This window comes from Engraulis encrasicolus, chromosome 12 (genome assembly GCF_034702125.1).
Source record: "Engraulis encrasicolus isolate BLACKSEA-1 chromosome 12, IST_EnEncr_1.0, whole genome shotgun sequence".
NCBI lineage: Eukaryota > Metazoa > Chordata > Actinopteri > Clupeiformes > Engraulidae > Engraulis > Engraulis encrasicolus.
In genome coordinates this window covers 24,221,312-24,249,127 of record NC_085868.1, presented here as the reverse complement: position 1 = coordinate 24,249,127, position 27,816 = coordinate 24,221,312, and the positions used below count along the sequence as shown (strand labels likewise).

At 41.8% G+C, this 27,816-nt stretch overlaps 2 protein-coding genes across 4 annotated transcripts; both read left to right on the top strand.

Annotated features, from left to right (window-relative positions):
• The first annotated feature begins 4,236 nt into the window (after positions 1–4,236).
• cflara (CASP8 and FADD-like apoptosis regulator a) lies at positions 4,237–12,157 on the top strand. The gene is made up of 11 exons (XM_063211810.1): positions 4,237–4,515; positions 4,904–5,395; positions 5,994–6,099; positions 6,536–6,671; positions 7,207–7,241; positions 7,417–7,507; positions 8,375–8,427; positions 8,786–8,861; positions 9,574–9,863; positions 10,591–10,847; positions 11,524–12,157. Exons 2-11 carry the CDS (start codon positions 5,100–5,102, stop codon positions 11,651–11,653), a joined length of 1,470 nt encoding a protein of 489 aa, XP_063067880.1. The 5' UTR covers positions 4,237–4,515; positions 4,904–5,099; the 3' UTR covers positions 11,654–12,157.
• A 116-nt stretch (positions 12,158–12,273) lies between these two features.
• Positions 12,274–27,546, top strand: prkag3a (protein kinase, AMP-activated, gamma 3a non-catalytic subunit). Of its 3 annotated transcripts, none has more exons than XM_063211812.1 (13): positions 12,274–12,740; positions 12,983–13,019; positions 13,185–13,292; positions 15,145–15,226; positions 15,654–15,712; positions 17,147–17,207; positions 19,483–19,537; positions 21,353–21,479; positions 21,801–21,966; positions 22,946–22,983; positions 23,316–23,462; positions 25,509–25,602; positions 27,307–27,546. In XM_063211812.1, the coding sequence occupies exons 3-13, from the start codon at positions 13,206–13,208 to the stop codon at positions 27,321–27,323; spliced, it is 933 nt and encodes a 310-aa protein (XP_063067882.1). In that variant the 5' UTR covers positions 12,274–12,740; positions 12,983–13,019; positions 13,185–13,205; the 3' UTR covers positions 27,324–27,546. The 3 variants fall into 3 exon arrangements, with proteins under 3 accessions (XP_063067882.1, XP_063067883.1, XP_063067881.1); XM_063211813.1 differs by having other exon boundaries at positions 12,276–12,740; positions 17,147–17,192; positions 25,509–25,694; XM_063211811.1 differs by having other exon boundaries at positions 12,276–12,740; positions 25,509–25,694.
• The last annotated feature ends 270 nt before the right edge of the window (positions 27,547–27,816 follow it).

Sequence of the window (27,816 nt, the reverse complement as noted above, 5' to 3'; positions counted from 1 at the left end):
ACCAAATATAAAGTGTAAAAGTCCACAGTGTTAACATGTGCCTTAGCCAAGTGGCACATAGAAGCCAAGACAAAGTGTTCATAAAGTGTCCAGGAGTGTCCATAGTCTCTCTGCCTAGTACAATGTCCATAGTATTCCTTGGAAAAAGGATGGGGGGGGGGGTGTCGCCCCCTGTGTCACTACACACACACACTCTCTCTCTCTCTCACACACACACACACACACACACACACACACACACACACACACACACACACACACACACCAAAAATAAAGTGTACATAGTGTCACCTGTGCTGGGTGGCCAAGACAAAGTTACCATCAAAGTGTCCAGGAGTATCAGTAAGTCTGTTACTTAGTTTCAGAGACCTGTGTGTATGTGCGCTTACTTTGGCAGCACATATACTATAAGAGTTTGTGTGTGTGCGTGTGAGTGTTTGTGTGTGTGTGTGCGCGCGCGTGTGTGTGTGCATAAGTGCGTGCTTGTGTGTCCGTTTCACAACAACTGTACTTCAAATCAAAACCTCTTCAACCAATGATCAGCTGAAAGCCATTTCTGGACTATGTGCATGGTCACCAGTTCTCACTCTGGTATCTCTGCCATCACTGTGCCAATGACATCATGGTGCTACTATATCCCTCGCCATGGGGCCTCTCTCTCGGGAGATAATCTAAGCCTTCCAAGTGCTGACCTTGCTATTTGTAGCGTTCATACTTTGCAGTCGTAATGTTTTGGTCTAAAAAGTGTCTTGTACTGTACTAAATTGCAACATGGATGCCAGAAAAATGGTGTGGAGGGCTTCGGTGGTTACAGCTGTAATGCACAAAAAACATTGTCATCGGTTAAATGACTCTGGAATTTCATTCCGAAAGGTTTTTCTGCTCATCCTGGCCCTTAGGCTGACCCTAGTTCTGTTAACCCATTGTGTCCTGGAGACACATATACGCTGCATTCAGGTTCTTGAGATTTGAGCTGTTTTACTAAAAATGTGGATAAGTTAGAGCTGAATGAACACATTCTAAGGCAAAAAACTCTAGCTTTGAAGCGCAACTCATTTTGTGTTTGTATGTGCTTCGGAGGCTGAGATATTTAGAATTCAATAGGTAGATGGCACCCTTTCCCAAAAAGGGCGTAGGACAAAGTCACCAGTGTTACAGCACATCAACAATAGGACAACTCCTGTATATTAAAGGGAGGAGTGGGCAGTTTGGAGTCATATCTCATGGCTGTCATACTTTTACATGTAACCAAAAATATGGGAGTAGGAGAGTATACTGTAAGCAACTCAGAAAGTCTTTCTTCCTATAACGATGCCTCTTCAACTTGCCTTGAGAAAGGTGACCAACGAAAATAAAAATTTTCACTTCGGTGCAATGGCATTACTTCAATGCCAGTGTATATAATAGAAGACGAGACACACAGTGATTTGGTTTCCACTTCCATGTGATGACACAAGTGAGTGAGCTACAATCACTGGTGATGTTCAATTTTAAATATATACGGGGGGATTGTCTGAATGCTTTTAGCTTCACCCAGTGGCATACAGAGCCTCTTGATAAAGACGTTAAAAAAAGCTCACCACTTGAGTTGGTATATCAGACGGTGAGCAGTGCAGTCGTGATAGCCAGGGCTGGACTGGCCACCCGGCATACCGGGCATTTCCCAGTGGGCCCTGCACCCTCGTGGGCCCCTATTTCCAGAAATGTAAAAAATTGATTATTATTTTTACATTTCTGAAAATAGGGGCCCACAAGGGTGCGGGTCCCACCGGTGAGTCAGTTCTGCACCGCTAATTATGAGGGAGCCTTTCAAGCCAAAAGTGCCCGGTCCCTATTTCTCCCCCAGGCCAGCCCTGATGATAGCCAAGCTAGAGAAGATCATTAGAAGCTAGCAACAGTAAATTCAATTTAAAGGAGAGGTTTGGACCCTGCGCTTCCCACATCTGGTTTCCACTTAAAGGAAAATTCCAGCCAAATTGGAGTATGTTAAGATGTTTCAAACACTGTTGACAAACCATGCCCTGAGTTGGCATGCCAGGATCTCGGTAAGGGCTGAAAACAAAATGCCCCTTCTTTGGGATGTTGAAATTGGCCAGAATGACCTCTCCCACAGAGCAGAACATGCCCAGATGCTGTAAATGCATAAATGCGCTTCTGTTGTTGGGCCTATAGTCATTCACTATTGTAGCAAATTTGCTGTTTTCATGTGTCAATTGCTACGTTTACATGAGACATTTAATTCCCAATTAACTGACTTTAATTCTGAATAAATCTTAATTCTGCTTTGAAATTGTCATGTAAACACTTCTTAATTCGGAATTAAATAAAAGATCAAAGTACATTCGAGAGAACTATTTAATTTGGAATTATTAATTCGGAATTAAAACTGACATGTATAAATGTAGCAAATGTAGGCCTATTCTGCTGTATGATCTTTTGACCTAGACTGTGGTGTGTGTGTGTGTGTGTGTGTGTGTGTAGGCCTACATGCTCGTGGTCAGGCACATGTACCAATGTGAAAATGCAAGTTGTTGGTCACAAAGTATGGGCCTCTGTGTGCCTGAATCTTTCCTGTTGTGTTGCGTTTCAGAACTGCTGTGTATCTCTCGTCTTGAAATAAGCTTTTCAGTGCAATTGTTAATGTGATGTTTGAATGTCACAGGCCTTTAAAAAATGTGTTTTGTTGCATCACTTTAATATAGGAGCATTTTTGGAGATGAGGGTCTTGCCACTGTATATTAACATATCTGTCATGGACCTTGGTGGTTGTTGTCCCCTAAATGCATTGTGGACAGTCTGTAGTGCATGGTTATATTTCACTTCAAAAACAAGGAAGGTTTCGAGAAATGCACCCCAGGCAGGTTGGGTCAAACGTCATCTCTACATTAAACCTTTGTCTACAACCAGGACTGCTGACAGCTTTGGGTCCAAGACAAAGTCATCTGAAAGGGCCCCCCACCCAATACATACTACTATGTAAGTAGGCCCAAATTCTGGAGCCCCTCTCTTCCTGGGCCCGGGACAACTGGCCCATGTATCCTATTTGTCGACTTTCCTGTTTACAACTATGGTGTGTGTGAGACCTCCTCTCTGGTGTGTAATTTGCACCTTCCCCATGTACTTCACTTTCACCCTTACAAGAGCAACTGCAGTATCTATTTAACTGAAACTCAATCACTTTAACTAAGTTACTTTGTTCAATGCTGCTGCACTGATTTTGCCACAAATATAAATAGAAAAATTGAAAGAGGTCTTTGTTTAGGGGATGGTGGCCAGAGTAGGCATTGCAACTATGCTTCTCATTGTGACTGTGATGCCTATTCCCAATTTTGACCTTTTCATGGACATTTACTAAGAACTAAACTAATATTTCGCCTATTAGTATGAACAAAGTAAAGTTTTGCGCAAAAAATGTTTATTACTAGACATTCAAAATTGCGGACATGGAGAATATCCACCTTTTTCATGTATCAAAAGTGTAATTTTTCCAGTCATAATGAATACTTTTTGAAAAATGTAACTTTTTGTGAATGAGCAGGATGAATTCAACTAAAATTATTAGGCTTCATACTATACCTTGAAGATGCCACACTAAACTCTGTTCAAGAATAAGAATCACAATGACTTTGCATTGCATTTTTGTTAACTTATACATGTCTCACAGCGCACACAAGAAGTGTACATAAGCATCACAGTTGCCATCTCATAGAGGCATGTCTATATGGCCTACACATTTGGTTTGATGTCTATTGCAGTTTGTCATGTGTGGTCATGTCAGATCAAGAGTGAAGAAAATACAAGAAAATGGAAATAACGTGGAATCATATTATATAGCTAAAGTGTAGGCCTATGATTGACAGCACATAAGTCACATTGCACTTTCAACAAATATGGAAATAAACACTTTAATAAAATATGGAAGAAGAGCGTGTTTGTCTGTATATGATGGAACCAACTAAATCATATAACGTAAACTATATAAAATTCTTTCCATAATCATTTTCTAACGTAGGGCTAATGACAAAGTGAAATGTATGACATTCAACATTGCTTTTAAATAGGCTAATAAACACGACCTTTATTTAGCTTTTGAGGCTTTCTTCACGCGTAACACAATGTCGGTGGATTGCTTTGTTGAAGCCTATTCATTTTAGACTCCGAGAGTTTATTTATTTATTTTTATTTTATTTGTTTGCACCTTTAAATCATGACAATGGAGTCTTAGGGAATTCCCCACCTCTTTCCCATTGTTTATTCAAAAGCGCATTACGTAATGCTTTAGGAGTAACATCAAAGAGCGTTGCGTTCGTAGGGAACATCTCACTGGAAATTCGCGTAGTTTGTGTGAAAGTTTGCAGAACAGGGTTTTTTTTTCCAAAACATCCGGTTATCTCAAGGAAGCACATTGGAGTGGACTAGTGACTGGAGAGCGGTTAGTTGTGCGTCACGATAACACTTCTACTTTCACTTTGTCCATATTACAAAAATGGATAGGCCTATGTCAGTGGAATCAAGGTAAGCAAACATTCGAATAACATCGTTTTATGGTAAGAGTAGCTCTATTCGAAATAAAAAAAGAAGCGCATCTCCTTTGTTGATCTGTAGTGCGAAGCGTGCGTTAAAGAGCATGTAATTTCAGCATAGCCTAACTCTTGTACTAAACAGCATTTAGCCTAAAACTGGGTCATATTGGTTTGAAAAGCAGTTAGTCTTTCATAATAATTTCACATTGCTTTAAAATTCAACTGTTTTTGGCTTGTTGGAATTGCAGAGGGGTGGGGGTCGGGGGCAAGCTCCTCTGAAGTTTTCAGTTTCATTTCATGGTCAGTGATCAGACTATTTAAATGAAGGAAATGTTACTGAAACAAAATTAGTCATCGTCGTCACATTCTCTGCACCACAGGTCATCAGTTTCACCATCATCTATCACCATGGGTTCCAGCCCTGAATCCAAACAGAAAGGGAAAGCCAGTGTCTACAATCACCAAGATATGCTGTAATTAGGCTATCTCATAAAGGAAAAGACTCTACACCAAGGGGGTAATGGTGCTGGCTGCCATCTGATTCACCTCCAGCACCTCCACACCCATGCTTTTATTATGGGAGATGGACTGGCAGGCACTGTGAATCGCATAGCTGACCGCTTGTCCAGAGACGAATTAAGGACCCTGCGTTTCCTCTGCGCCGACCTTCTCCCTGACAGCTGTGTGGAGGACCTGCGTGGGGCCCTTATCTCCCTGGCCGAGGCCCGTGGGAACAGTCCGTCCACCCGCATGATCCTCATGGAGCTCATGTTTCACCTGAAGCGTTTCGATATACTCAAGACAGTCCTGGGGACGAACCGGCAGGAGGTGGAGGCCATGCTGAAGAGCTGTCAGTTCCTGTCTGGATACAGGTCCTTGCTGTGTTTTATTCTCCCAACTAGGCCTATGTATTGTTCTGTCTGTTTTCTGTAAATTATGGTATAAGTGGTGGCTAGTGGCTAGTGGGGGGTCCGGCCCCTAAAGGAGATCACCAAAGGCCCTAAAGCCCTCTTTGGGGTTACCAAAGATTGATGGGCCGCTTACAAGAGATGTTGGAAACCACTACAGTAGTGTAGGTGACATCGTCGTGTATAGGCTACATTCATTCATTCATAGATTCATTTTCAGGACAGCCTGAATAAAAGCACTTTTTGTTGGGCTAGATCAAGCAATGCAGTTTTAGACTTTTTATTTTTGTCTTATCATACTTTTAAAGGCCCCCAGTCACTGGGCCTTTAGAATTATACTTACTTTGAAGCTGTAATGCTTACAGTGTCTCATTTACATTTGGGATACACAGATGTGGATGTGCGATTACCCCATACATCATTTTCATATGAAGTCATGTGATGTCTTCGGTACTACATAGAAGAGTTTTGACATTCATTATGTCAGTCCATTCTGGTTTATCACTGTGTGACCTTCACTTAAGAACTTGACCTTGAACCTTGACTTTGTGTTTTGGTTTAGGGTGTTGATGGCCAATCTGAGTGATGACGTTGGGACAGATGACCTCCACTCTCTGGTCTTCCTGCTCCATGGAAAGCTATCGCGAGGGAAGCTGGACAGAGACACTGTAAGAGTGTGGGCTGCTGCATTGATGTTTAGGGCCGCTGGTGTATGAAAGTGGAACAGAATTGTAATCTTTATTAAACACCAAGAACTTTCCTTTATTTTTGTTCATCGTATGCAGTCTGACATTACATCAGTATGAAAACACCAAGTTTTAAGCATTCTTTTGAATAAAAGAAGCAAATTATTGAAAAGGTAATATTTCACGTCTCTAGGAAAATCCCTTGCCTGCTGTTTTTCTCCACCCACATATGAATTTAACTTTTAAATTGTCAAAATGTGAATTTGCACTTTTTTACAATTCCTTGTTATGAAAAGCCTTCAAGGTGTCATCATCAGAAAGATACACCTCCACTGGCTGAGGGTATTATCAGAAAGGCACACCTCAACTGACAGACTTCACCTCATCTCAACTGACAAACTTTTTTTTTTTGCTACAGAGCTTTCTAGATGTAGTGGAGGAACTGGAGAAACTGGATGAAGTCTCCTCTGAAAATCTGGAAATCATTGAGCAGGCCTTTAAGAGAATTCACAGAGTTGACCTTGTGAAGAAGATCCAGAGCTTTCAGAGAAAAGGTACATGGCTCTTGATTATGTGGTAATGTGGTTATTTGGTGAACAGTGCATGATCACTTCAGTCAATGAATTTCAGATTTTCAACACGAAAGAGAATATCCTCTTCAAACAGAGGATGGTTTTTTTTGCTCCTTCAAGCACATGCATATTGGAGAAAGCACACATGATTTAATGTAGAAGTTCAGGTGTTGTTCCCTTGAGAGGTTATGCATATGTTCATTCTAAAACACTTGTTTACATACTGTATGTACAATGGACATATTTTCTATAGGTAACCATACAGAGGAGCACACATAGAGACAAATGTTTGTACCTTATTGTGTGACAACAGAGAAAATGGCAATGTAAATTCGTTACAATGCATAAAGAAGCTGTGATGTCCTCATTCCTTTGACAAGCCTACATAGTAGTTGTCACTGGGGCAGATTCTTTTGTGGCTATGCATGTTTCCTTTCAATGTTCATGGGAAAAATGTTTTCTCGATGACCAATTATCCTCCTACTAATACATATCAGTTTACTTTTTATCTTCTCAGATATTCCTAGGAAACATGTGCAACACACCTCAGAGGTATATTTTGCAATTTTAATGAATACTCTATAAATAGTGCTTGCTTAATTGTTTATTTTATTTTATTTTATTTATGTAAGGCCTTTGGGATGTTTCTTTTCTGTATTTGTGTGGTAGTTGTTAACACTGCCCTCTAGTGCAGTCTTGGTACTTACATGTTCTTCTCCTTCCTCAGCCACTGAGGGGAGTCTGTTCCCGTCCCAATGCCTCTCCTGGCTCATCTGTTAGTCAAATTGGACTGACTCAGGCTCATCAACCATCTTTAGGTAAATTTCCACACTGTGCCACTGCTATGAAGTCATATGAATATAGAGATAAGTGTAGGTTCTTATGGTCCTAATTGGAACTTTAGCTTGACGCTCGTCAGACTCCCTTGTATCGAAAACACTCCAAAAATAAATCCACGAGTCCACTTCTTGATTTTAACTGTTTATATGAAAACTTAACGCAGCATTACAAAAACATAAAATATATCCACAAAATAAAGTCTTTCAAAGTCCAAAGGAGAGCCTGAGGGCGAGGTCAAAAAACTATTGCACTCCAATCTCCTTCTGCTTCCTACTGACCACGCTCCCCTGGCATGCCCTGGCATGAAGATGAATCTCTCCCAAAGGCTGTTTTTTAGATGTCACAATAAAAGTCATATCTTACTCACACAATATCAATGAACTGTACATATGTAAATAGTATTTTTAAATCTTTTTAAATCCCTTAGAATCATGAAATAATAAACAATAATTATCTTACTTATGATTTTGCATCTTTTTAAATAAAAAATATTCTAACTAAAATAAACTGCATTTAGGCTCCTACAATAAGTATTACTTAATACTAATACTTACTTAATACTTAATACTATAAGAAATACTTCATCACTTCAAGCATTTCAAATGATCTTAATCTGGGGACCCAGGTCGAGGTCATTTCAATTGAGGGCATAAACATAAAAACACAGCTATATAAAACAGGTGTCAATCATCTTTGAAGCTCTGAGTTTCCTTTGTTTTTGTTTTTTTAACTAAGAAGTTTCTCATAGATGCACCAGATGACAACAGAAGTGTGTGGAATTATGTCTGTTTATTTTTGTTGTGTACTTTTTTCTCCCACATTGAATTACGCTCTTCTCTTTCTAGTATCAAGACCGCTGAAATTGTCAGTGCCTGAAACAGGAATACATAATCAACAGGTGAAATACTTTTTTTTACAGTGTACAGTGTTACAGTGTTAATTCAACAATTACCCAATTTCCCTCAGGATAAATAAAATGATACTCCACTACTCACTCTCTTGTTTTACTGTATACCTGCTTCACTTCAAAACAAAGCTTGGGTGCATTTCTGGAAAGCGTAGTTGCTAACTATGTTAGCTACTTTGTTAGTTGCAATGCAATTTCCCATTGGTAACTACCGAAGTTGCTAATGGCTAACAACCAGAAATGCACCCCTTGTTTGATGTGACAGTGAAAATCCACAAATTCATTAAGTTGCTAAAAAATAAGTTCAGACAACTAAGTACCTGTTGCTGTTCTTATCTGTATGGTTCAGGCCTCTGAAGAGTACCGGATGGAAAGTAATCCACGAGGTGTGTGTGTCATTATTGACTGCATCGGTTCACAGGGAGGTGAGTGCTTTGTGTATGCGAGTGGTTTGTGAGAAAGATTTTCTCACACAATTTCAGCATTTCTTTTTATTATTGAAAGTACAAAATGGAAAGTATGTTATTATTATGGTAATATACAGTATTGTGATTAAAAAATGTGGTTACTGTAGTTCAATAATGAAGCAGGGATGAAATCTGTGGTTATAACCATTTCAGCATTTTTAATTTTTTTTCTTTCTCACTGGCACATCTGTGTACTGTATACAGGGAACGATTGTGCTTTAGTCAATGATTGTCTTGTTCTCGTTCAGCATTATGCTACAGCCCCCATTCAAAACATCGAGGACATTTCGTAGGCACATTCTCCTCTCTCTCCTCTGTATCACTACCGACACTGTCTGCCTTGTTCCTTCCCATGCGTCCTGCATGGGAAACGGCAAAAAGTCTGGGCCCGTTGCCAAGACAGTCTAAATCAGTTTATCGCATCGGCATCTGGGGTGACTTTGACTACATCCAGGGAAGCCAACTAGGAGGGGGGACAAAGGGGTCAGTTGTCCCGGGGCCCAGGGAGAGGGGGAAAGAATTCGGTCATCATTTCATTTATTGGATGGGAGGGTCTTTCAAATAATGTTGTCAAAGCTGTCAGCAGCCCTGCTACAGTGTATGTGATTAAATATTTCTCTCTCTCTCTCTCTCTCTCTTCTCTCTCTCTCGCTGTCTCTCCCACACACAGACTTGCTGAAGGAAACCTTTGAGAGGCTGGGCTTCAGGGTCACACTGCATACACTATTGTGTCTGGAGGACGCCCGCAGAGTCCTGGTGGAAGCGTCCCAAAGCAGAGACCTCCACGGCTCGTTAGCATTCATCTGCTGTCTCCTTAGTCGCGGCTCAGATGGCTACATCCTGGCTACCGAGTCCCACGGCCCAGGGCTGAGCCTGGATGCCGTCAGGCAGTTATTCGACTCCCTCAGCTGCCCGGCGCTGAGGGGCAGACCTAAGCTATTCTTCATCCAGATTTACAATGTACGTACGGTCTGAATGTGCAGTAAGCAAATCTGTATTATATATTTTATTATGTTCAAGAATGAAGGTCTAAGGACTGAAAGCTTGCAAGTCAAGTAAAGCTTCTTTGCACAAAAATAGACCTGAAGTGTGCGGATTGTCTCCTTTTTATTATGTTCAAGGATGAAAGTTCAGAAAACGGCACACATTGATTACTGTTTACTGATTACTTTTTGCTTATGGTCTAAATTGTATTTCTACTCTTAAGTTTGCTTGAAGAAATATAAAAGAGGCCCGGCCGTGGCTCAAACAGTAGGGCACTGCACTGCTGCGCCGGGGACCTGGGTTTCGGTTCCACCCAAAAGCCATTTCCTGATCGCCCCCCATCTCGCTCTCCCACTCACTGCCTGTCACCATCTCACACTGTCCTGTCCATTAAAGGCATTAAAGCCCATAATATATATATATATATATATATATATATATATATATGTATATATATATATATATATATATATGTATATTAAATAGAAATATAAAAGAAAACAGAACAATAAACAGTGTGCAGTGTTTTCCTTCAGTTTCATCTTTGTTTAAGTCTTCCTGCCTCACACCTGCACCTGTATTACTGAAGGCTTGTGCACAAGGGCTACCATGAACTTTGATCTCTATTGTATTTTTATGTATGCTGCTTGACACCTTACTTTCCTTCGGGCTTAATAAAAGTTACTGTTCTCTACTCCACAAGGTTCAGCAGCAGCAGACCCAGGGCCCATCCCTGTGGTGCTCCTCGCAGACATACGGCCATCTGGAGACGGACGGTGGTGGGCCATCGTCCTCCTCCTCAGGTGCCTGCTGGCAGACAGATGCCGTTCCAACGATCCCCGTCAGCGCAGACGCGTTGAGCTGCGTGTGTGTGTCTGATGCGGGGCTGCTGGAGAGGAGGGGGCACCAGTCTGTGTACTGGGAGGCTCTAAGCTCCACGCTGCTGAGATGCCGCGGCAGGTAAGGGTCTCTACATCGGTGACCTTGGGGTCATGGCTGACCAGACTTAACATGGGACAATATGAGGGATCCCTTAACTCTGAGGAAGACCCAGGCCCAAACACACCCCCTCCATATATGTCAACATGTTGTATGTTGCCAGCAGGCTGTGCCCATTACAAAACACCATACCAATAACTTTGCTCAGGGTACCCCACCACAGCAACCTGGCAGGTCGGGAATTGAATCGAGAAACATTGGGCTACAAACCTGACACCCTTAACTGCTTACAAATGACTGCCAAGAGTTAATGCAGGTCATTCTAATTCTCCCATTAACTCCTTGTCGTCATCCTGTCCACTTGCATTACTAAAGGCCCTGTGTAATGTGATAGTATTGCAGTACTATGGTAGGCCTACCTAACTTTTCAATGTTATTACACCGTGCCACTGGAGGTACGGCGTGCATTAAGGGGTTACTGCAAGTCATTCTAATTCTCCCATTAACTCCTAGTCGATGCATCCTGTCCATTCCATTCGTCACTGGTTATATTATGAGGCAATAGGGAGTAGTGGTCTTGAAGGTCAGGCCCCTCATCATGTCAACAGGTGCTCTGGTGATGAAGTAATGAGCTCTTGGTGTTAATCCCCTTGCTTTGCTTTGCTTTGCCTTGTGTTGTGTTTGTGCTGCCTGACAGGAGAGTGCCACTGCTCGATGCTCTTACCGAGGTCAACAGACTGGTGCTCGACCACAGCCAGACAACGAGACCCCACGAGAGCTACCACATTAGCCTAAGCCACACGTTAAGGAGGACTCTTTATCTGTGACACTAGCAAAGTGAAGGAGGAAGTGGATTAAAAATGTGAATGAACAACAATGGTGCAACGGGAGGTGAAATGATGGAGAAGGACTGAGGAAGGATGGAGGGGAAGTGAATAAATAGCCTAAAGGGCAGAACTGGATTGGGAAATGAAGAGGAAATGTGTGTCAAGTGGTGGGGGGTGTGGTTATGACCAAACACTTGCACTCCAATGCACCACCTGCCAATGAAATGGCAACAGAGCTGGGTCAACGAAAGTATCTAAGCTATAAGAAACCCTCTGCACTCTATTATGCACACATTGTATTCACCAAACTAAACTACTGTACACTAAATATTTATATTTGGGTATAAACAAGAAAGCTATTTTTTAACCTTATTAAAGCGTGGTAGGCTACGCTAATTTTGGTAAATATTTAATATTTAATATTCATTTAATATAATTTTGACATGTTATATTTGTATTATTATTATTATTATTATTATTATATGCATCATTGGCAGGTTATGAAAATAAAACTACGAGTACCCTAGTGATCTGTGTATGTGGGGTATGTTTTGGAAATGTTTCACTGTCACTCATTTGCATCGACACTTCAAAAACAAAATCTTGTTTCAGTCTCATATTGCTTAACATGAAGGCAATATGTGCAAACAACGCTTTCTGATGTTTGCCATAGTGAAGGGAGTGGACTACTAGGCTATCTTAAACCGCATATTCCTCAGTGCACGGTAGCCAAATATAGATCAACCTGTAGGCGCGCTTGCGTTCCAACACCCGAGCGCTTTGCCATGCCGAAGCGGAAGGACAACTTTACGGCTGTTTTCGACATTGCTGTTCACTAGAACCTTAAAATTCCACCTGTCTTTTAAACTCGAGACGCCCTGTGTCTGTGGCACCAAGTCAGTTGGTTTCTACGCACGCCGTACTGTAGGCTAGTTCTCACGTCCGACTCGTTGCGGCATTCCAGTCAGAGCGTCCCGCTTCCCAATTTAGACCTGCTACCCTGTGCGATCCAGAAACCGCTCTGCTGCGCCGAAAGGGTCACGTCGTTTCCACGGGAGACGATCCCAGCATGGAAACTGTGAAACAGGTAAGAAAAAGAAATGGGCATATAATTCGTCGTCAAATCGGACGTGAAGGTTTTGATGCATGGAGTAGTAGCGCACAGGGGTGCATCAAAAACGCACCGTCCCTTCTCTTGCCCGAAAGCAACCTTGTTCTTGACCAGTTTGTTATCAAACAGTGTTCTGGTACTGATGATGCAGTTTGTAATGGACAACATAAATGGCAGGCTAAAACTGGCTGACGTTTCTATTTTTTTGTCTTGGGCAGGAAGCATCTAAAGATGAGCTTCCCAAGATCAACACAGGTATCCATTATATAACCATCTCTTTACTGTCTACACATGCGTCAAAACATTATGTTGCCACATATTTTCATCCTTGAAGCGACCCATTTTCTACGCTTGTTTTGTGATTTGAGTAGCCTAGTGTGATTCGGTAGAGGTAGCTCATTTCCCTCTTCCATCTGACAGCCTTAACAGCATCCGATCCAGATGCACATGAACTTCATGAAGAAACACTGTTGCTACGATGCCATGCCAACAAGTTGTAAACTAGTTGTATTTGACACAACGTTACAGGTGAGAACTTCAAAATCCAATCTGTCATTCATCACAGAACGAAAACTATTAGTCATTAGAGCTCAAACATCACAAGATCTTGTTTACTTACACAACTTAAGCCTCGTGAAATGTTTGACAGAACATTAGTAGTAAAATTCCATTCCAAACATTCACTAAATTGTTGAGATTTTCTGGCAGTGTTTCTATCAGATTACACAACTTTTTTCTCTCCCACGTAAACATAAACATCATGCACTGTGGATATCCACTTTAATGTGTGAATATGAAGATGGGTGTTATACGGTATTTGTTCTGTGTAATGTGTGTGCATGGCCGTAGCCAGCCATGTGAAGTAGGCGAGGTCCATGATTCGCGCGAGAAGCGCGCGCCGAAATGTTATTATTAATATAAAATATAAATTAAAAATGAATTCATAAAATAAATAAATATAGGCTACACAGGCCTATATATAGGGCCCTCCTCTATGAATGTATAGGCCTAATGTGAAATAGTAAATATGTAGACATGTAGGCCTATAATAATAAATATGTTGTAGTTTTCAGCCAACTCAGCCTATTCCCTTTGAATGGCTATGCTTTGGTATCATGCCTCTTTTATTATACCTGACCCTGAAGTTGCACAATAAGCTACATCCTCAGATGGCAAGTTGCTCAGCCATTCATATTTTTCTCCCAATGAAATTACACTTCAGCTGTTTTCCTCCAAAGATACAGGGATAGCTATCTCTGTAGTGCAAACCACCTATTTTGGAGTAAACTTTTTTCTTCCTAGAGTCGCATCAAACGTTTTGTTTTTATTTAGTTGTTATAGTTCTTCACAAGCGCAGAAGACAAAAGTCTATCAACGAGAAAGAAAAGTAGCCTATCCTCCGCGCTCCTGAGCCATCTGATGCGTCACGGCTATGCAGACACAGTAGTCACGGGAGCCTCTTCAGGTGTGGATATTTTACTGCGATTGACTCTGACGAAGACGTGGCAACGTCGATAGTCTTGGCACTTGTCCAAATTAACAGGAAAATATCCACACCTGAAGATGTTCCGGTGACCTCCTCTGTCAGTGTTTATCACATGCTTTCCAATTTACAATCAATTACCTTTCACGGATATTTTACCTTTATGCAGCAGCTGATGCAGCAGCCGGCCTTCTTAAAATAATGACTCAAATGGCTTTTTAAGACACCATAGCCTACTTGTTACGCATGAGCTTTATGTAGGCTATACAACGGTTGGCTTTCTGTTAGCGGAGATCTCACCAAGCGCGTGCTTAATGGGCGCGTTCGTGACGGCACATTACTGCGCAGGCTGCACACGCACACTTTGCCATTTCAATGCATTTTTCCAACCAGAAAGCATGGTAATTTTGCTTTGCGCAATGCTCTGTCACGAACGCGACCAAACACTTGCGATGTCGGCTGAGTTGCGTTCTCCCCCACGAGTCGCACCACTTGCGATATTAATCAATCTTGTTTACTCTCAAAAACAGAACACAAAGGCAAACCTAGAACACATAGCACATGGATGTTAACCACAGTTTGCAAAGGACGCTTCACAAAGGTTTATAGATGTTTTTGTGTGTTTCAGTTGGTCATATTTGCCGTTAAAATAATAATAATAATAAAAAAAAAACCTCTCACGATAGGCGAGGTCCGGACCTCGCTAGCCTCAAATGTAACTACGGCCATGTGTGTGTGCAGGACAGGTGTGTGAAATGTGTCTTGCAATGTGCATAATTTGTATGCGGTAAAACAAAAATTTCCTTTATCAGTGAAGTAACAGTATATCTCTGTTCTCAGGTTAAGAAGGCCTTATAAATATAATAAATTAACTCTGCTGTTTATCTCTGTTTTCAGGTGAAGAAGGCCTTTTTCGCACTGGTGGCCAATGGCTTACGAGCTGCTCCTCTTTGGGACAGCAAATCACAACGATTTGTCGGTATTGCTACATGACTCATTACATTACATTACACTTAGCTGACACTTTATGCAAAGCGACTTAGCTATTGCAAGGAATTGGTTACAGTCATTAAAGTAATGTGGGCTTTGGTGGGTGCCTTACTCAATGTTACCCACCTCCTGGTATTCAAACCTGCAACCCTATGAAACAAAGATCACTTCCCTTACCCAGGCAATAGCAGCCCCAATTCGTTATTTGACTCATTGTATGTGCGTGTGTGTATGTGTGTGTGTGTGTGTGTGTGTGTGTGTGTGTGTGTGTGTGTGTGTGTGTGTGTGTGTGTGTGTGTGTGTGTGTGTGTGAGAGAGAGAGAGAGAGAGAAAGAATGCAGCATGAGCATGAATACAGTGCATACAGCTGTCAGTGACTTTCTTCACAGTTTTATTCTCTCTTTCTTTGTTGACAGGCATGCTCACCATCACTGATTTTATTAATATTCTTCATCGCTACTACAAGTCACCCATGGTAGGTTCCTTGGGTATGCTTGGGAATATGGGCAGGGTGGTATGAGATCATGGTCAGGATTGTCTGCTAACATAGTGCTTCTTATTGTACTATTCTTGTTGTGTATAGATGTACTGTACAATTGAACTTCACTTCCCATAATGCCATGAGTTTAGGTGGGGGCTATATAATGCTGAGCTCTCCCATTCAATGCTCTTCTGAACCACAAGGACACTGTGGAAGCCTACTTGTATTATAATTATGCAGTAGTTAATAAAGACCAGTTTAATGTTCAGCACCTTCATGTCCGTCTCCATCTGTGTATGCGTGCCATCACTCGGACACAACAATTCTCATTTTGACATCATGAGACAGACAACACGTAACAATTGACAAGTTACTGAGACATGGACATTTCTGTACTGTAGTTGCATAGCCACCACTGCTGTTCTTGGCTTTTGCTTCAGAAAGTTGTTTGAGATGAAATGCTTCTTAACCTCGCCTTTATTATTATAAGCTTGTTGTTATCAAAACTGTAATGAAGTCTTAATCTTTTAAGACTGTTGATAATGTCATAGCAATGTCATAGCAATGTTGTTATGATGCAAGTTCAGCTGTTGGTCTGCGATCCCATCTGCATCAACTACTTTTGTGGCATAACACCACTGGGGTGAATTTCTCGAAACCAAAGTTGCTTACTACATTAGCTACTTTGTTGCTTTCAATGCATTTTCCCATTGGCAACTACCGAAGTTGATAACAGGCTAACAACTTCCCTTTTGAGAAACTCACCCCTGTTTTTTGACACAAGCAGTATACTGTATATTACAATGCATCATGTAGGCCTACATGAAATCAGTTTGTGCAATGTATAGGGAACTGCTGATATAGCTTTCACACATGAAATGTATGTTACTCAAAGAATAACACTCTGATAACTTCAATTGCCACCAGACAATTGTTATTGTTATTTATGTAATTTTCTTTTTACTTCTAATATTACTCTGATTAAGGTCTGACTGACCGAAACGTCAGCTTTCACATTAAAACCTTGACCGCAATTCTAGCAGTGCTGCGCGTCTTCTATAATTTTCAAGTGATTTCCATTGAGATAGCTGCACCTGCAAAGAAAGATTCAAGGTGTGCAGCCCACCTCCTCCAACCTACTTCTAATATTACATCAGACTTATTACTTGACAACATTCTTATTTTCTTGGTCAATTGAGTCTTTTTTAAATCTAACTCAACTCCCAAGATGCTTCCCCAATGTTTTTTATTTTATTTCCTTCTGTCTTTTTTCCTTCCTGTTTGACCCGTCTTAACTGTCTGTTGTGTGTATGTATGTTTTGCAATGTTCATTGTATGCATTATGTGTAAGCTACTTGACACCTTAGTCCCCCCCGGTATCAATAAAGTAACTCTACTGTGTGCTCTACTCTACTGCTCTATTCACAGGTCCAAATCTACGAGCTGGAGGAGCACCAGATTGAGACTTGGAGAGGTGATTCAACTCAAAGTAAATGAACCGGAGAATGACCGGGCCCGTGTGCTGCATTGTACATGCTGACTGACCGAGAGATAAAGGGTGCATTCCGCACTAGTACCTCCCATCGTCTCCTTGTGTGGCCTTGTGCGTCACTGACGCCCCACCTCCGTGGAGAAAACAGAAATGTCTGTCAGCCGAGGAAGACACACTTTTTGGGGACTCTTCCCCTTAACCCATTGATGCCTAAGGCGGCACCTGCAAAAAAGGGTGCTGAATGTCTGAGCCTTATTTAAGGAAAGCTGCCCTCAGTCTATAAAAACCTAAATATCTCAGCTTATGCATTAAGTTGCATTTAAACGCTAAGACGCTCATCTTTCATTAGAATGTGTTCATTCATCTCAAACAAACAGAGGTTTTTAATAAAGTTCAATGTGTTAAAACGTCCCAATTGCAATTGAGAAAATTACCTTTGAGTTTTATCTTGACGTCCACAACCGGAAAGGTTGGATGGGAGGTACTAGTTTGAGTCGGCCCCCATGTGACAGCATGATACTGACACCAAGTGATCTGTAAACTGATCTCACTCATGCTTTCGATTCCTGTTTTTCAAGAACTGTGAATGGCATAATCCGTTTGCTTGTTATATTGGCAGTATTATGTTTTATGTTGCCCCCCTCCGTTTAAGCAATACTAAGTGATTTTCGACTTTAGTCACTCTTTTGACTGACTTGTCTTTGATCGTGAACTGTAGTACCAGAATGGTCTGCTGCTCTCCCAAATAATCCAACGGGGTCCCTTTCTCCCTGTTGTTCACATAAGTCGATGAACCACTTGAATGATTTTGGATTTTAAGTTATTTTAAAGTTGAGAAAATAACATAGTGTTGCTTTAACTGCAGAGATGAATGGCTTTCAGTTTTGCTTCTTTGAAGCATACAGTAGCTCATTGCATTGCATTACATTACATTAGCTTGCTCATTGTATTCAGCGAATTGTGCGAACATGATAGTGAGGGATTTCCCCATGCTGTTGATGCCATGTCTTGCCTTGCTGTTGACACCACGTCTTAGTCAATGTCTATTTTATGCTCGGTTTCACTTGGCCAGGATTCACATACATGACGTCCGACTGTGCAGTCCTTGACCGACTCACCACCAGGCAAAATATTTCCTGCTGCTAGGCAGGTTTGTCTACTGCAATGGTTCTGGGCCTGGTGCAAAGGATTTTATAACACCAAGACCAAGACCAACACCTAGCAGTTGTAGTCTGCATTTCCAAGACCAGCTAGCACATTACTTATTTGTAATATTATTAGAAACAATGGCATTTGGAGGTAAGGGTGCGCACATCCACTTGTTTCACCTGGCCGGGATTCACATACCACCTCAGCCTGATAAACTAGACCAGTGCCTTTCAAAATAGTTCAGACCATATTGTCTAATTTTTCTTTTGCCTGGGTAAGCTGAATTGATGGGCTCGCTTCAAGCTAAGGGCACTGCAAATTTAGATGCAGATCGCTGACTTAATATTACAGGCCTGTCTTATTGTACAGTTGGACGTCAGGCATAAAAGGACAGCAAACCTGTCCTCTAATCGCAATGCAAGGTTTTTTTTACTCCTCTGTTTGAATTGTTGGGACTGGTTTGTCACTGTTGCTCTGATTGGTTATAGCATGCAAATGCTTCAGTTTGAATGACAACAGTTTGGTCATTTTGGGGGTGGTGGTGCTAGAGGATGGTCCAGGAGGCATGTGGAGCCTATAGAGGCTATGTTATATTGAGGCATTTTTGATCGTCATGCATTTCTAGATGATCATGTCAACATGGACCGCAGTACATTGTGAAAAAAAACCTTTCAAATCTTTTAAAAAGGGAAAAGAAATTGGTCAATAGGACAAAGGGTCAGGGGCTATAGCACCACCTCATGCCTATCTGTGCACGCTTATGGTTTGGTCTCATCCACACCCTCAGCTGTCTGAACTAGGGTGGCCAGACGTCCCTCTTTAGGACGGTCCGTCTCTTTTCAGTCCCTTGTCCGGTGTCCAGCACAGCATTAAGCTGGACACCTGGTTGATTAAAATGCATGAAATTGAATTTAAGAAACGCAAAGTTTCTTTGGAGGGGACCCCCAAACCCTCCAAAATATGTGTCCGCCTATTTACTGTCGCGCGGATGGTCACCCTAGTCTGAACCGACCCCGTATGATGCCAGACCATGCTTTTCACGTTATAGTCTGGCATGTCATGCTAGGCTAACACCACTTATTCCTCCGATGCTTAGACTAAGAGTATTTTGTGTCCTCCTCAGACGTGTACCTCCAGTGCTGCAATCGATGTCTCATCAGCATCGCCCCTGATGCCAGGTACTTCCCAACACTGTACAACATGCATCAAGCAACAGCTGCTATGCAGAGCATAAAAAGAGCAATCAGATATGGCAACCTGGCGCTCCTGGCCCAGCCAAATCTAGACGCATGTGATGTCGTTTGTGTGTGTATGACTCATTGTGTGTTTTAGTGCCCCCTGTAGATGATTTTTGCACTTTGCGGTTGGACACACAGACACACGCACATGCACACACACACACACACACACACAAAGACACACACACACAGACACACGCACATGCACACACACACACACACACACACAAAGACACACAGTTAACAAGTGTATAACAGGATAGTAAGTGAGGTTTAGTACAGAATACTGTACAGATTACCAAGTGAAGTTTAGCGTGCTTTCAATGGAAAGCATTCCTGTAAGGACAAGGAGTAAAGTTGTAGGCAAACTGTTTGGATGTCATGAGCTGGATGAATGACAATCTTCCCAGGCGTTGTTCATGGAAGGATCCTCTGATACCTCTTGAAGTCAAAGAGGTGGAATGTACTCACAGAATAATGCACCAGTTGAACTTCTCAGTTGCAATACTCAGAGTGACATAACATGTCTCATGGCGATGAGTAACACAAGACGCTGTGTTGATTCATCAACCCTACGACTGCACAGTACTGTAGGGGAAGTTCTATGCACTATATGTGAAATATATCACACTCATACCCTTATGTGACCCATCCCCATCTATAAACGGCCTTCCTAGAATACACATGACACATGAAGGCAGTGTGCCCTGTAGTGTAGGTAGCCTCTTACTGCAGCAGGGGTCGCCGGCGACCCTATTCACTTGCTGAAAATGCTTAACTATATCATTCATAACAACATTGCTATGACATTAAAGAGAGACATAGTGCTGCGCTAAGGGGTTAACCTCTTTGAGCAGAGCCTATGTTACGGTCTCCAAAATTGTAATGACCAAGTCTTAATATGTCACTGAAGGCTCTCGGTAATGTCATAGCAATGTTGTTATGATGTTGTTGAGTCTTTTCAGCAACGAGTGAGCGTGCCGACTGCACAAAGAGGCCACATTGGTCAAGGCCGGCTTGCTGAAAGGCCTAATGATTCAGGGTGCGTTCCAAAATGCGACCTCCCGTCCTCCACTTGTGCTTGTGGCCTCGTCCCTCCTCTATGGAGAAAACAATAAAGTCTCCCTGTCAGTCTCCCTGTCTCCGCTGTCATGCCGTGTACAGACCAAGAGCGAACGGAGCGAATGGAGGGACGGAAGTCATTGTTTCTGCATGGAGGGCACGCGGCCAGCGCTACCCAAGCGAATTCGCCAGGGGCTAAGCTTCCTGAGTGACCAGAGCGAATTTTAACGATTAAACAAAATCTAATCGTAGGCAAATTCGCTATGACGCGGTTCGGCGAAAACCAATTGGAATGTTCATATCAACGAATGTCCCAGCCTGTCAAGCCAGAGCCGTTATGTGATTAGCTGAGTCAAACATGTCAATGCTGCGTTTGGAGCGAATACAGCGAATTCAAGGCGAAACTTCTTCTGCTACCCACACTACCAGGCAGCGTAGTTCGCTCTTGGTCTGGACACAGCATCAGCCTAGCCACAACAATTTTTGGGGGGACTATTCTTCATTCACCACCCAGTTGGCAAATGAGAAAATGACTTTACAATTGAGCTTTGGCGAGATATTGAAATATAATACTGTTGTCAGTGATGTCATCATGACATATTACTCCCTGGTACGAGGCCACAAGCACAAGTGGAGGACACAATGTTGTATATTGGAACGCACCCTCAGTTTCATGTCTTCTTCTTCCTGCAGTCTCTTTGACGCCATCTATTCCCTCCTGAAGCACAAGATCCACCGGCTGCCCGTCATTGACCCGAAGTCAGGAAATGTGCTGCACATTCTCACACACAAGCGCATCCTCAAATTTCTTCACTTATTTGTAAGAACCATATGTGACATTTCTTTGGTGCAATCATATTTCAATAAAGTGCACATGAATTGGGGACCTATTTATTTATTTATTCATTTATGTATTTATGTATGTATGTATGTCTTTATTTATTTATTTATTTATGGGTGTCAGGGTGTCAAGAACTTAATTGCTACTTGGTATTGATACGACACGCAGTGTTTTTGCTCCGCACACAATTCTGTTGCCTTGTTTGACAATGACAAGAAATCTCTTGATTTTTTTATTTCGATATTTACAATGTCTTTCTTTCCTGATTTTTATAATATTTCCCTTTTCCCCATCCTTCAGGGAGCCATGATTCCAAAGCCCAGGTTCTTGCAGAAGACCATCGATGAGGTGGGCATTGGGACCTTCAAAGAGATCGCTACTGTGCAAGACACGGCCACTCTATACGATGCCCTGTCTGTGTTTGTGGCGCGGAGAGTGTCTGCACTGCCAGTTGTCGACAGCAAAGGTGTGTCTACGTCTACGACTCTGACCAACCGTGTGACCCTTTAAATTTATACCATGGCAGACACCCAGGGCTATTTCTGTTGCATGAAGAGGAACTAGGGCTGGTTTAGATTTAGAAGAACTGGGTGTGGCATACATTTATAGCCTGATAAACCAGCCTAAATATGAGATTGGATGTGTAATTTAGTCTGGCCCCGATGAATAGTACATCCGAAGATTGTTGATGAGAACAACCCGTTGTCTTTCAAACCGTGCCTGTGCCTATAGGACGGCGCTCTGACCAATCAGCGCTATCTTTCTCGTTGATGTGTTTTCCCAACGTTGCGAGCTTCGTCTTCACTCCCTCAAAACCCCGCCCGCTTTGATTTAAAACAAATCTCTGCGTTGTGATTGGTTTGCCAGATTCTTGGCAAGCCTGGCAGACCACAACAACGATGCAAGGCCAGACCCAGTCGCAGCCAAAAAAAAATGGCGTCCAGCAGGTGTCGCTGGTTTACTAGGCTAATACAATGAAAGAATCACTGCAGGACGATTCTGGTCCCAGTTTTATTACACGCCAGGGGCCTATTGTAACTTTTAACTAATTCCAAAAATGAATGACACTCCTCCATGCTACATAGTTACGAACCCCGCCCCGAAGTAGAGTAGAGTATAATTTATTGATCCCAGGGGGAAATTAAAGTGTCAAGTAGCATACACACATACATAAATACAAAAAGACATAACCACGAGACTTATAACACATACTTACACATACATTAACCAAATATAGCTCACTCTTGCATACAATTGGGAGCTGGATCAATGTAATCAATGTGATTCTTTCCCTTTAGTTGATGTGCCTTTGATCCAGCTCCTTATGACTTGGATGTGCGTGCAGTGCACACCTCACTATATCTAACAATCTCATCAGCTGGTTAAGTTTATTCAACCTATGCAAATGTTAATGGAGATATGTTGGTACTGTTTTGTCTCTGCAGGAAAGGTGCTGGCTCTTTATTCAAGATTTGATGTGATTGTAAGTACAACAGAACTGGGCAGTTTGTTTCCTTAATATTTAGCTGATGTGTAGGCATAAGTAAAGGAAGTCTTTTCATATTCAGAGATTCAGCCAATTCTATTTTTATTGGATGAAAGCCCAGGACAGTATATTATCCAAAAATCCTGTATTAAAAGAAATTGTCTCTTGTTTTTATATTCTTATAATAGTGTATTGGTTCTGCATTACTACAGCTACTGTAAATTATTTCATAATCTTAAGCTTACAGTACATCACATATCTCCAGTTTGGAGGCTAATAGGCTTGTACATTCTCTCTCCCACCCCGTGTATTGTGTTGCCCTTATATAGAATCTTGCTGCACAGAAGACTTACAACAACCTAAACATGACCATGCGCGAGGCGGTGAGGAGGCGAACGTGCTATGTGGAGGGCGTCATTAAGTGCTACGGAGACGAGACCCTTGAAACCATCATGGACAGGATTGTCAAAGCTGAGGTCAGGAACACCAGAGTAACTGGGGGGTATTCCAAGAAGTATTCCGGTTCACTTCCAAGGGGACTGGGTACACTTTGGAGCATTCACATATGCACAGAAAATGCTTAGTCACAGGTCTGAGTTCACTTGAATGGCTGAAAGGGACCTGGTGTGAAAACGCCCACAGATACCCTGCAAATGTTACAAAATGGAGTACCTCGGGCTCTTGTATCAGATGACCACTAAGTCAAATGAACCCCTTAGTGCAGAGTCTATGTTATAATCTTACTGTCACCAAAATTGTAATGGCTTAATCTGCTCTCAGTAATGCCATAGCAATGTGGTTATGATGTAGTTGAGTATTTTCAGCAAATAGTGAATAGTCCACCGGCAACCCCATCTGCACTAAGTAAGAGGTTACCTTAAGTCAAGTTAACTTTAGTAAACTAAGTTTACTTCTGAACTAGCTTCTTGGAATACCCCCCTGATGTCTCTCTAGACAGTCTGTCTACAGATGTTTGTATCACACGATGAAAATAGTTATTTTTCAGTAACGCTATATTTGAATGGTATTTTCGTTCATATTTTTAATTTGATTCCAAAGTAGCTCCGGGGCCATTGAAACTGGTTAACGTTTTCATCTTTTAAAAAATCAAGCAACAAATAGGCCCAGAGATTTTTACTGATGTTGATGGAGAGTCACAATAAAAACATGTAATTTTGAATACTTTTGAAAATGGACATGTACTGTAGCGTTTTTGAAAAGAGCTAATTATGTTCCTTTGTGTATTCAGAGGTGTACAGTAGTAGAGTAGAGTATCATTTATAAAGTACGGTAAAAGAGAACGTGTTCTGATAGAGTATCTACTTCATTAGATACAGTGGAATAACTGGTGTATAAGCTATGCATGATCTTGTCATGCTATTGTATTGTCATCAGTAACAGTGTTTTCACACCTGGTCCCTTACAGCCGCCTAAGCGAACTCAGAGTAGTGACTCAGCATTTTTGCCGCATTTAAGAACGCTCCAAAGCGGAAGCGAACCGCACTGAGACCTTGGTTGACGTGGTTTCGGTTCGGTTCGGTTCGCTTATGAGTTCTGACAAATTACACTTGTGACTTCGTGTAATCACTTAAGGAGGACTCTAGAGGACAGAGTGTGATAAAAAAGAAGAGTGACACATCATAAAAGCCTACCAGGACCAGAAAGATCAGCCAGTTCTTTTTGTAATACACTCACAATATGAACAAAACAGAACCGAGTCCTTTTGCTGTCGGTCCGCTTTTTGGTCCTCTTAAAGAGGACTGAGTTTGGTTCACTTAAAGGGGACCAGGTGTGAAAACCCTATAAGAGCACTTCTACTTCTACATTACACACATCTGTTACCTGTACCTTTTAATGTCAATGTTTTTCTTGTACTGATATTGATGGAGAAGCACAATAACAACCAATATGTATGAAAATGAATACATATAATTGTTTTGATAAAGAGCTATTATGTTCTTTTGTGTTGTTGTTAATGCACATCACTGCATTCTCCACATCAGTGACGCAAGTGTCTTCCCCAGTGACAATTCATGTAGCGTGGGTCAGATATCAACATTTCAGAGAACGCGTTTTGCTACACATCAACGCACAAGCGTAGTAGCAATGCGTAGCCTTTTGGTCACGTAAGCATTCGACCATGTAAGCCTTAAAGGGACACTGTGCAGGAAATGGTCAAAAAAGGTACTGCAACTATGCTGCTCATTGAAACTGGTCTTTACATGAAAGTTTACTTAGCAATAAACAAATGTTTTCTAGTGTGGTCCAAGTACAGTCATTTTGCAGCTAAAAATGGCTATTTTTGGAAATCCAAAATGGCGGATCATGGAGAAGATCCCCCTTTTCATGTATGAAAAGTGCAATTTTTCCAGTCATAGTGAATACTTAGAATTTGATGGTGGTGGTAAGTATTCATGAAAAAGGTAACATTAGTGAATGGGCAGCATGAATTCTGGAAATAAACGACTTAAAATCTCACACAGCGTCCCTTTAACCCTAACTCCAGTCTGATATCTGTGCAGGTGCATCGCTTGGTGCTGGTGGACAGGGAGGATGTGGTGAGGGGCATCATATCTCTCTCTGACCTGCTTCAGGCCATGGTCTTGACGCCCGCAGGTATTGACGCTCTTTTCTCGTAACACCCCCCACCCTGTGGAAATGTTCGTCCCGAAAACCTCCACCTAACCGCCCCTCCTCCCCTCTCCCAGGTACAGTAGGCTTTCCCTCCTTCCTGCCTTCCCTCCTTCACCCCACCCTCTAAACTGTGTGTTTTCCAACCTGGTGTGTGTGTACCACTAGGGCAGGGGTGGGGAAGTTATGAACACTTGACGCCAGCGTCATAGGTGTGACATGACTGTGTCATAATAGTGTCTTAACGTCATGAACGTGTCATAAAAATGATGTCAATGTCATAAACATTTTACGACTGTTCTCATTAAGTGACAATCGGTTATGGAATAGTCAGCCCTAACAATGTCAACTTTTCATGACCATAACTTTTCATTGACATAATGTTTATGACTGTGGTATGACACTGTTTTGAGACACTCTCATATCATGCGTATGATGCCGACGTCAAGTAAAGGGTAACCCAAAAATGCTTAGGGATTACGCAAGACACAAAAAGGTTGGGGAAACACAGCTCTAGCACCCTCTGCTTCCTATGGGCCTTTTGCATGCCACTGTTCCCTGCCTGAATGAGTAGCCTAGTTGCTTACCTGGATCTTCTTGGTTATTGTGAAAAAGGTTTACACTCTTTACTCTGCTGTGGCACACAGTGCAGGGCAGGCACATCTCCATCGAAAAGGATTACTCTGCAATTTCATTTAATTGGGTGAAATAAATTGACTGTAAATGGCACAATTGTTAAAGGAAAGACGGTAACTATTTCATTTTTGCACCAATGATATTTAACACAGGAAATAAACGACCCATCAAGTTTATTTCATGGAGTTTTGCCTGCTACTGTTATAACAGTTGTGTTATGTCACAAGCCAGCTGCCAGCCACACTCCTTCTCCTCTGTCTCTGTCTTTGCAGATCTGCTTTTTAATGTGAACAATCTTTTGTCTACTCAAGCTCACTGACTGCAATACATTGTAGACTACACTGTTGTGCACAGCTCCACTGCACACAGTACACGATATCGACCTATTATTCCTTGCCCTTCCCAGGTTTTCACTTGCATTGAATCCATTGTATGTCCCCAACTAGTTGTTCCAGGCAGGCCCCCCGAAAAGTGTCCCAGGCCCAGAGCCCAGAACGAGAATGGGAGTCCATTACATGCATTGACAGCGGGTGCCTTTCAGATTATTTTGTCCTGGGCTTGATCAAGGCTGTCAGTGGCCCTGGTTTCAGGTCAAGGGATAAAAGCATCTCTTCACTGCTTCTGATGTTGGATACGCTAGCAAGCAAACAGTCAGCTCCTCTCTTGCAAACACAACCGAATAAAATTTATTATGAGCCTCAGTCACTGTCTTGGTCTGCCAAGACCACCACAGTCATTTTCCCCCTGCAGGAGGAACAGTAAACAAGGCACTTCAGTTGGCCATGTTGTTTTTCTCAACTGTCATCCAACCGTTTTTTTCTTGATTACACATAGTCCACAGTGGGGACTTTCCACTAAAGGTATTGCTGAATAAAGGCAGTGAAATCTTTCTAACAATACCTCCCATGTTCCTGTCCATACTATTTTTTATGGCAGTATAATAATGCATTCATCCTCGTGCCAGCAATTAACCTAGGTTTTAAGAGAAATCATTTGTCTTATTCACCTTGTGACATTTGTCAATTCATTGGTGCTCTGTGTCTTTTTTTTCAGAGGTTGCCAGCAAGTAAGACAATAACTCCACGTCTTTTCATCCGGGTCAATAAGGAACAAGATATGAAGCGCTTTAACAACTCCAAGAGATGGATGGCAACACTCAAAGCATGTCTATGTGTTTTATTGGTCTGCATTATCTTAATAAGGGAGACTCACTAACAAACTGTCAAGACTCAAAACAAAAGACATGGGTCAGGGGATTTGTAAAATCATTTTCTGATTACATTTTTTCACATATCTGTTTGTCTTATGTCTGGCTGTACAGTTTATGAGTTTGGTTTCATGATTACCCTTTGTAATTAATGTGTTACTACAATGTTGCGTTTTTATAATAAATATTTTTGTAAAGGACTTCTTGTGTCATTCGTGTTTTCTAAGCCTATTCTGTAAAAATCAATGTGTAAGGAATGCTGAATGTTCCGATTTTGTCCAGTAGAGGTCACTAAAATTCCAGCCACAACATGACTTGTACCAGTAAACAAGAGACACGTGACTTGGTGAGCCTGT